Genomic DNA, 11048 nt, shown 5'->3' on the forward strand with positions numbered 1-11048 from the left:
TCACCCAAGAGAATATAGAGATGGTAAATAAGCACATAAAAAGATATTCAAGGGCAGCAGGATCTGAATTTATACGTATGTACAATTCTGTGCCATTTAGAGCTTTCTCCTAGTGATGCAAGAGATGAATGATGATGCCATTCTCTCAAGTGGCTTTGGAAAAAAAATGATGGAAATCCAAAAGAGAAAGGAGGAAAGATATCCAACATCTTTAATTTTTGGAGAAATGCAAATCACAATGTGATATTGCTACATATCTACTAGAAACAAACTGTGGTACATCCATGAAATGGAATACTCAGCAGTAAAAAGGAAGGAATTGTGTATACACAACAAAGTGGATGAATCTCAGAGGCATTGTGCTGAGTAAAAGAAGCCAATCCCAAAATGTTTTATGATTGTATTTATATGACATTCTGGAAAAGACTAAACTATGGGATGGCAAACACATCAGTGGTTGCCAGGGGTTAGGGATTGGGGAGAATGTGACTCCACAAGGGGATTTTTGGGGTGATGAAACTTCTGTATCCTGGTTGTGGTAGTGGTTACAGGCTTATACATGTGTTAAAATTCATAGAACTGTATTCTAAAAAGACGAAAGTCAGGTGCTTATTGATAGGGGACTGCCTTTAACTGTAAGACCAGGAAACTAATAAATTGGAGGAAATAGCCATCATGAAATCAATAATTTTTTATGAGATGAAAAAAGAACAAAAAAGGAACAACTTTTTTCTGAAATAGCCTCTTTTTCTTCTTACAGTTTTAGGCTCTTTTTAGAAAATCTTTTTTCCTCCTAAATACCTCTTTCAGAGACATGTCTTCACTATTGGCTAAAATTCTTCCTATTTGTATAGAACAGATAGGTTAAATCTGAAAAAAAAAAACTCCAAAAAACTGATCAGATTGTTTTCTTGTTTTGGAATTTTGCAAGATTAACTATTTCTTCTAATAAGTGCTGTCCTTGGGGTTTTGTGAATCTTTACTGCAGATTTTTCCTATAGTTGTTCTTGTACCACAGTGTGATCATTATGTTTCTCTAATTCAATGTTAGCCATCTTAGGCAGGCTTTCATTTCATTCTGAGTCTTAAAGTTTCTCTTATATTGAGTTTCTTCCTAGTGGAAAGAATAAGAAGAGCATAGCTGTTGACAGCTTGTGGCAGAAAAAGTTTGAAGGGGACCATAAAGTAAGGAAGAATCATGAATGTGGTGCATTTATCTAAAGAATAAATGTAGGACTAAAATGTATAATAGGAACTTAGCATGTAGGAACCAAAAGTTAATCTTCTGTATATCCTCAAAATTTGTCAAATTTTATTAGAATACTCTCTTCAGCTCTGAGCTTGGCAACTTAAGCAAGATGTTGGCAAACAGTTGGCAAGCTTCCTGAGAAGAACCATGAAAATGATTAGAGAATGAAAATAAAGCCTTTAAGAGAAAGTTAGAAGAGTTGAAGTTTCCTAGGGAAGAGAGAGTTTAAGGCATTTGAAGAGCTGGAACGTCACTGGTAACTCTTTGTTTCGACTGACCAGGTCGTAGAAGAAGGAATGTCCTAAATTTTTCCAGAGGGATTTATTGGCATATGAACTTTTCTCTCCATTCCCAGGGGATTGAGACCATATTGTACGTGCACTCTTCTTCCCTGGGCTTTTCTGACATTGCACTTTCCTGGTTCTCTGTCTACCATCTGGGACATTCTTATTTTGACTCCTTTTCTCGGTGAGGTCTCTCCCTGGCTCTCTTGGCTTCTCATCCTTCCTTCCCTCTTTTTCCCCTCCCCCTTGGGGAAATCTCATGGCTTTTGCTTCTGTCTTGTTCATCTCAAATCCATCTTTTACACACAGCCACCAGAGAGATCTATCCAGAATAAAACATGCTCAAAAGCCTTCAGCAGCTTCCCATCACCTGTAGCGGAGGTTCACAACCACTGTCTCTCCAGGGGCTGTATCTGGGAGAGGAGAGGTGTTGATGAGATCAAAATAGAAAGCAAGATAAGTATGTATGTGTTGAATACTAGTGAACAGATCCAGTAAGAACAGTAATGCTTCTTTGTGGAGTCACTCGAGCCAGCAGGCCCTTAGAGATCATCTACCTCATTCTCTCATTATTCAGATGAGAGAAAACTGAGGGCCCTGAGGGCCTTGTCCAGGACACAGCAGAGCCTGCGGTAGGTCCATCCAGAGCCTGGAGTCCTGACCTCACGGTCATGCTACACCAATTCTTTTACTATAGGAGTTTTCAAACTTCATATATATATATTTTTTTAGCAGAGGAAGCTCCTTCTTTTTCAGAAAATATATCCATTTACCTTTTTGTATGAAATGTTTCAAATTTACGCAAAATATAAAAGTAAGCTACTTGTTCAAATAACCAATTGGCATGTGTGTATATATGTTTATATATATATTTAATATTTAAGTAAAGTGACTTAGATTTTCGAGCAGGAACTGGTTGTCTTCAACAGTGAGAAACTTAGCTGAAGGTATAACTTATTTCTAACTAGTAGTATGACCTTAGTCTATTAATTTAACTTCTTGGGTTTAATTCTTCTTATGTTTATAAAAAGAAAGTTGACTTACTCTAAGATTTCTTATAACTTCCAAATCATAATAATAATTACCAACACTTATGTAGTACTTACTATCTGCCAGCCATGGTTGCAAGTACATATGTTGAGTACACACTGGTATGTAATTCTTACACTGCCGGGCGAGGTTGGTGCACTGACTTTCGAGGCCCTGAAGCGTGGAGGGTGCAGTAGCCCAGGGTGATGCTGTCGGGACAAAGCGGAGCTGGGGTTGAACCAGGGAGTTGAGCTCCGTAGCCCCTGCTCATAACTCCTCTGTTTCACTGTCTGTTTCACTGTCTGGTCTCGCTCTCCTTAATCTTGTTACCGCTTTGAATTGGATTTAATAAAAATGAACATTTAAGGAAGGCTCTCTTTTCTTTTGATATTTTTAGACAGTAAAATACAAATAACAAATGTTTAAATTATGAGGGAACAACTCTTGTTAAAATGATTCATTTATTCAGAGGAAAATTGAGACGGTTGCTAGTTATTGGTAGTAGTTCTGTTATATATTTTATGTGGTGTTTATTGACCAAAAGAAAATTGAAATCAAACTGAAGTTACTGCTAGGACTCTATAATCTTTGAAACTTGGGTAATGGCCTTAAAAATTATTATTAAAAAACAAATGAGTGTAACTGTTTTTAAGGTAGAATCTAACCAGAACCTAGTTTTGCACAATTCTGATTTGTCAGATCCTCCTCTGGATGTGTACTTTAGGAAAAACCCAACCAGAATGAGGGAAAGGATTTAGAACTGTGTTACTATGTAAGAAAAATTTGTCGGACCTGGGTATACTCAGCCTGGAGAAGGAATAATCATCTTAAGTATATGAGAACCTGTTGTTCAGAAAGATTTATTAAATAAGCAGTCAAACTCATAGAAACAGAGAGGAGAAAAGTGGTTGACAGGGGCTGGGGAGTGAGAGAACTAGAGACTGGTAAAAAGATGCAAACTTTGAGCTGTAAGATGAATAAGAACTGAAGATCTAATGTGTCACATGGTGACTATAATTGATAACACTGTGTTGTGTAATTGACATTTTCTAAGAGACTAGAACTTAGATGTTCTCACCAAAAAAAAAAGGCAAATATGTGAGGTGATGGATATGGATGTGTTAATTAACTACATGAAAGGAATCCTTTCACAATACATATGTATATCAAATCATCGTGATGAACACTTTAAATATTTTACAGTTTTGTTGGTCAGTTATACTTCAGTAAAGCTGGGAGGGTGGAAAGAAGGAGGATTCAAGTCTACGGGATAGAATTGGACCAGTAGGTGGAAGTTACAGAATGACAGACTTTAGCTCAATAGAAGCCAAATGCAGAATTGGCTGGCTTATGTGGAATGGATGTCCCAGGAGGTTTTCAAGCAAAGACTGGCTAACTCCTGGGAAAAGGATGCTGTAGAACAGTTTGAGTCATGGTTTGGTTGGACTAGGTGGCTTTCCAGTTCCCTGGTTGCAGTCTCTGGCATATAACAGACACTCAATAAATAGCTGTTAAATTAGTGGCTTCAAGAAAAGTGGGATAGAAGTATTCTTTCCTCATTATTTAAGACCCACGTGACTGTTAAAGTGACTTATTTGATTCTGTCCTGAGTACAAAGAGAGATTGAGAGGGAAGAATATTTAACAATTTACACGTAGGTTTGGTTGCTCTCTAATTCCTCTTGCATGCCACAAGGCTTCATAAATTGTGTTGAGCTCTCCAGGAAAAGGTAAATAACTTGCATAGCAATTATATAAATTATTTTATATAAGTTTAAAAATATATACATTTTTATATGTATGTGTGTGTCAGTTTATTAACTTTAAACTCTTTGATATTAGGAGTGTGTATTTTGGGGTTTCCCTTTATTAGCACCTAGCCTAGAACCTTTTTGAAGTAATATATGAAAGCGATTTCAAATTGTGCTTCAGAGGGGAGTCCTAGTTGTCTAGTTGAACAACTAGAATTAGTTGTTCCTAATTCTCATTGTTATTCAGAAATCAAGTCTTACCATTTGTGTATGCTAATGCTGACTCTCAAATTTAGAAATAATTGACTTTAATTCAGACCAGGTTGGAGTTGTGCTTCATGTGGAGGGGGTATGTTCAGCGTTTGCTGCTTTTGTAGGTGCGTGTGAGGGAACCTTGGCTTGCTCTACCTGTCACCTCATCTTTGAAGACCACGTATTTGAGAAGTTAGAAGCAATCACTGATGAGGAGAATGACATGCTTGATCTGGCATTTGGACTGACAGACAGGTAAGATTTTAGGACCACTTCAGTTGTACTAATAATCTGGGAAGATAAAGGTTTTATTAGTTCATCTCTACATAAGACCAGACCCATGCGTGTAACAGTGTTCTCCCAGTGTAGATAGGTAATAGTCACGAGGTTTGAGTCGCAAATATGTGATAGTTCTCTTTGTTTCCACTATTCTAATATTCCACTATTATAAAGTCTAGCTCTTATGAAACTTGCCTTTTTACAAAAGTAAAAAAAAAATTATTTGGAAATATTGGAAGTGTAAGTTCTAGATCCTAATAAATTTTCTTTAGTCTATTTTTATTTTGGGGATTAATATTTATCACAATTTAATGAGTTGCAATTAAATTTAATGCTTTTTATGGTATTCCTGAAGGGAAGATCTGATAATTGAATGAAATTATAATGGAAAGTTTCACCTACTTAAGAGAACAGAATTTTTAAAGAAACGTAATATGTAATAGTAGTTATGTTAAAATGAATAGTTCTGTTTCTAAGTGTACATTAAAGTAAATTAATCAGATTTATTCTTGTTATTAATTAATAGGTAAAATTACTCTTAAAAGTGGTAAGATTCATAGTAGCAAATGATATCAAGTGATACCTTATTTTTTAAAATCATCTAGTCTTTTGGTTGGAGTTAGGGAAGGTAGCTAGTTGATTTACTGTTTCAAAGGGCAAGATAATGAGGACTTAATTAAGATTGGCTTTGGTGTATAGCTGTAATTTGGTAACCCTAATGAAAAATAGTTTTTAGAAAACTAAAAGTAATAGTAATAATAATAATAGCTTTATTTCATGTGTTTTGTGTAACCATGTTTTTTTTAGACCCTTAACATAAACTGTCTCATCTAATCCTCACAAAGATTTTTAGGTCATTAGTATTCATGTAGAGGTGAAAAATCATTTTGTTCCTTTTGTAGTTTGAAAATTTCCTTCTTGGTGGAGGTGAGACTGATACCCTGGAAAGAGAAACTGGGAAAATAGTATGTCTTTAGACTCCAAAGTAAAGCAGATTATGGCTGCCATCTACCTGTCCCTCCTCACATCTTCAGGTCCCACATTCTCTATCAACATCTCCTTTTTTTCTAAAGGAGAACACAAAGAATATACTTAGTGATTCTATTAATTTGATTCTGAGAATTGTTTCTCTTAACGGGGAGGGGGAGAATCAGAGCTAACTCCTTACCCTTTTATGCAGGTAAAATTTCTAGGTGTGTGTAACAGATAATATTCTAAGTGAAAAGAAAAAGTAAGAGGAACGAGAGAGCAGGCTGGCCCTGTGGCATAGTGGTTAAGTTCAGGGTACTCTGCTGTGGCAGCCCAGGTTGTGGGTTTGGATCCTAGGTGCAGACCTGATGCAGTGACCCACATATAAAGTGGAGGAAGATGGGCACAGATGTTGGCTCAGGGCTGATCTTCCTTAGCAAAAAAAGAGAGCTACACAAATGTAAAAAGATACAAAAGACCTATTGTAAATATGAACTAGCCAAGAACTTTGATAGTAAAATTCAGAAGTTTTAGAACTAGATAATGGAGAGCAAGGAATAGCTTCTCTAGCAATTTTATAGCTAATATTCTTAAGTACACAGAATTTTAGTAGAAATGCTTTGTGGGGAAAAAGTATAACGCTTTTCACAGGTAGCATTTATAAAACACTTTGACATATTTGGAATGAAAATAATTTTGTTTAAAGCTAATAACTGCATGTAAACTGTTTCTAGGGTACCGTATAGTTCCAAAACAAAGAGACAAGGAAATTCAGTCTTTTAGTTGCTATATTTATTTTAAGTTAAATGCTATGTAAATATCTTTAATTTTTAAGATAAAACACCATCATTTTAATGTTTATTTGAAGAGGTGCTTAACCTTGATATTGATGAACTGATGGTACCTGGGCTCCTATGGCACTTGTACTGGTTGCTTGTCTCCGTTTTCCCATTGGACCAGGGACCATGTCTTAACTTCATCATTGTCCCTTCAGTGTCTCATTCACACTAGGGCATCACCAGCTATTTATGGAGTTGACGGTTCATAAAGAGATTCAGGAATTACCTGTGAATCTAAATTTGATGTTCTTATTGCTCCCTGACCCCAGTTCCCATGGATAGTTTACAGAGGCCTCATTTTCTGTGTTTGCAAGATAAGGGCAATAATAGTACCTATGCCATAGAGTTGTTGTATGGAGTCAATGAATCAAGATATGTGAATCTGTTAGAACAGAGTCTGGTGGAGAAAGCATTCATTAAATGGTGTTGTTAGCATTATAACTATAATAATATCAATTTATATGCTGGATTCTTACTATAATGCCCAGGCACTTAACAAAGGTCATTTCTAACCGTCAGGGTTAGGCAGTTTTATCACCATTTTGTAAGTGGGAAAACAAGGTTTAGTTACTAGAGGTTTGCTCAAAGCTGTACTGCTAAGAGAATAACAGAGCCCTGATTTGAATCAGTTCTGTTGGGCCCAAGGCTCTTGATTTTTTGCTTTTTCAAGCTGCTTCTCTGAATTGAAAACCAAACCTCAGAAGTAAACACAACACCCAGTATATTTCTGGTGTGTATGGCAAGGGTGACTGGAAAAAATAGCTTCAAGGTTTGTACAAGTGTGAGAATTTTGTGGGACTAATAGTGAAATCAAGGAAGACTTGCTGTCTGTCTCCTTCTCTAGAGGTTTAAGACACTTTCTACACTGAGCAGACCTTAGAGGCAGAGACCTTGAAGGAGGTCGAGGAAGTAGGAGAATGAGAAAACAGCCACAGGGTACCCTGCCTTACCTTCTAGGGTCACAGAGCCAGCAAGGGCTCTCAGTGCCACCCCACCCATGTTCCCAAAACACACTTCTTGTTCTGTTACTACACTTATGTATTCCGCCCTGTTTCACTGGTAGTTCTTTCTATCTCTGTTTCTTGTACTAAATTAGAGGTTCCTTGAAGACTAGCATGATCTTACTTATTTTTTATATGAACACCAAGAGTAACAAACAGTATCTCTAGGGCTCACCATGGTCCAATGAATTTGTCTAAATTGGCTTGCCACATTTTCTGTCTTGCAATCCGTTGATATGGGCAAGAACTCCTAAGCTAGAATAAATAGGAATATTTTCACGAAATTTTACCTATTTTTATAATTATTACTTCCTAATGTAATTAAATGAGAACATGGCTGTTTCTAATTCAACAAATAGGAATTATATATAGAAGGGGATTTTTTTTTGTATCTGCAATCAGTATTTCCTATAGTTGTACTTATTCTCTTACTCAAAAACTTCCCAGTGGTCCCACATTGCTCGCCAATTAAAGCCCAAACTCCTTAGTTGGTGTTCAAGCCATCTTTGGCCTGGCCATCTTCCTAGCCCATCACTCTCCTGTCCCTGTCTGCCCTGTGCAGCAGCCAAGCTAAAAACCCATATTGCCACCAACATGCCTTGAATCCCTGTTACCTTTGCCTCAAATGCTATTCTCCTTTATTGTTTATTAAATATTAGATCCTACCCGTCCTTCAAAGGCCATTGTAAATACCATCTCCCTTGGTTGGAGTAAGTGCTTTCTTCTCAGGCCTCTTGGCTTTCTCTCTCTGTGGCTTTTGTCGTAGTCTCACGTTAATTATCTGCAAATATGTCTCATCTCTTCTAATTGATTGAAAGTTCACTCCTTAATAGTGATATTAGCAACTAATCCTCACAGCAGTCCTGTGAGAAAGCTGCCTATTGTCTATCTTTAGGATCAGTTTAGGAAACTAGTGTTTGGTTGGGTTAAGAAAGTTGCCTGTGAACACGACATGTTTGTCCTGGGTTCTGGACCACTGGTCTGTTTGGCTCTAACCCCCTGCTGCCTCATTGCATCCCTGGTGCCCAGCATGTAAGAGGTATTCAGTAAGGATTGAAGTGAGTTTCTCTTTGTACACCTGCTGACATTGAGTACTGTGCCTCAAGATGCTCAGTACATGCTTGATGAATATGTTAATGAAACCAAGACCTGCATATCACATTCTATCAAATCAAAGATAATTTGATTGTAGGACTAACATTTATTTTTACATGCTGCTAAGAAAGAAAAAAGCACTGCTGATTAAAATATGGTGCAAAGTTGTCTTATCACAACATATTTTGTGCATATTGAAAGAGCTATTTAGACTAATCTAGACATAGATTTGTACATCACTGTTAAAAAAGGACAATATAAATAAAATAAAATTGGTAGGAATTCTGAGAAAAGAAAATGGGATTAGAGTTATTCTTCCAAAGACAAATATTTGCTTTACGAATATCAAATTTACACACTGCTGTGATTCTGTATTCTTAATTTTTGTTTTGTAATCTTTTTGGACATGTTTTGAATGATAATTAAATTCAACACATGTAATATTAACATACTTCCCTTGACTCAGTTGAAAAGACACACAAGTGAATATTGTAACCAAGTTTGCTGCTCTGACGTGACTGACACCTCACAGTGTAGCAGTGATTGTAAGATGCCGTCGATTTTCAGATGCATCTTGATTTCAGAGATGTTAAAAATATGGGGAAAAAATGCCTCTGATAATTGCTGACTTATGTCTATGTGTTTATTCCAGAATCTCTTACTTTAAAGGCTTTAAAAAGTGTAGCTTTCTTTTATAGTCTGTATGGTTTTAATGATCTGGGAATTGATTAATCATTCTCTTGGCGTTGCTAAAACCTCAGTTCTCTTCTCCACTCTGTGCCTTCTGATGAAGGCTTGTCATCCCTTTGGCCAGAAGGCAGTAGTAGTTCTGCTGAAACAATTAGTAGACAATAGAAACCAAAGGCTAAATGAAGCTCTGGCACCCCAGTCTTCTTGTTTTTTCATGTTTACGTTCTGTCCCTCTAGTTGAGAGGTGGATGTGTCTTTTTCTACTTAATGGAAATTTAAAAGGTAAGTGAATCCCTAACTGCTTTGGGTAAGGAACTGTCCTAAACAGCTGCATTGCCTTGTGGGTAACACATACTTAATACTAAACCATACCTCCCCCTTTTTTATGCAGATCTCGCTTGGGCTGCCAAGTCTGTTTGACAAAGTCTATGGACAATATGACTGTTCGAGTACCTGAAGCTGTGGCCGATGCCAGACAATCCGTTGATATGGGCAAGAACTCCTAAGCTAGAATAAATAGGAATATTTTCACGAAATTTTACCTATTTTTATAATTATTACTTCCTAATGTAATTAAATGAGAACATGGATGAATGGGTTTAGTGTTATGACTAGCTTTACTACTTTAATTTACCTTGTATAACTACAGAATTTTATAGTTCTGAAAGTATGCAGTCTTAATTTGATTAAATTACAAAAATCGATATTAGAAAATAGTTAATATGATAAAACCTTAATATTTTACCTTATGTTTGTTTAGCAACCTTGGCAAAATTTTTTTCACATAAATCTTACGCCCACTTACCCATAATGTAGGTTAAAAAAAGATATTATTGTCCCTATTAGATGTGGGTGCAGGCAGAGATCTCCAGTGGCTTGTCTTGGGCCGTACAACAAATTAGATCTGTCCTAAAACTGCATCTGGTTACTGCAAGTTATGTGCAGATTGAAACTGGGGAAATTATGAATATCTTATTTATAGCAGTAATTAAATGTGTATTTACAAAACTAATTGCTCAGTAAACTGCTTAATTTCAATTACTGCCTTATGAATAAATATTTCACAATTTTGATTCAGTGAAAAGTGTAAATCTGAGCATAGGCAATATAACATTGTCAAAGAAGTTTGTCTTGGTTCTGACTAAACTGTAGGAATAAAGTAAAAATTAGGTGTTGTTATTCTTTTCTTTCCTAAGCAGAATGATCTGTCTTTGTAATCTTTTAAAAATAATGCTGATTTATAAATCTCTGCCTGTAAAGGAATGGTAATCTTACCGGTTAGGTTTTCTCTGTCCTGAGCCACAGAAGGATATGAATGGGCTGCTGCCCTGCACAGCCCAGGCAGGGGGCGCTGTCCCCACCACAAGGACGGAGCCACACAGTGAGCAGTGAGCACAGCAGTGTGCACAGGCCCCGAGATGAGGAAATGGGGTTTTTTTTTTTGGTCACTGGTAATTTTATTAAGGCCTTTCTAAAAAAAGTTCTATATATAAGTCTAATGGTAATCAAACTCTTCTGTGTACATGTAGTTTTTCTTTTTTTTTTTTTTATAGTGACAATTTTTTTTTTTTACAGATTTTATGTTTTCCTTTTTTCTCCCCAAAGCCCCCC

At 36.5% G+C, this 11048-nt stretch overlaps 1 protein-coding gene across 1 annotated transcript in view; it reads left to right on the forward strand.

The window, feature by feature from the left end:
- The window catches only part of FDX1 (ferredoxin 1), a 30450-nt gene extending 19834 nt beyond the window's left edge, over positions 1-10616 (forward strand). The window contains exons 3-4 of the mRNA XM_008528755.2: positions 4690-4819; positions 9829-10616. Coding sequence (XP_008526977.2) covers positions 4690-4819; positions 9829-9943 — 245 coding nt within the window. The 3' untranslated portion in view covers positions 9944-10616. The remainder of the gene's footprint in view (positions 1-4689; positions 4820-9828) is intronic.
- The last annotated feature ends 432 nt before the right edge of the window (positions 10617-11048 follow it).

This window comes from Equus przewalskii, chromosome 6 (genome assembly GCF_037783145.1).
Source record: "Equus przewalskii isolate Varuska chromosome 6, EquPr2, whole genome shotgun sequence".
In the NCBI taxonomy this organism is placed as follows: Eukaryota; Metazoa; Chordata; class Mammalia; order Perissodactyla; family Equidae; genus Equus; species Equus przewalskii.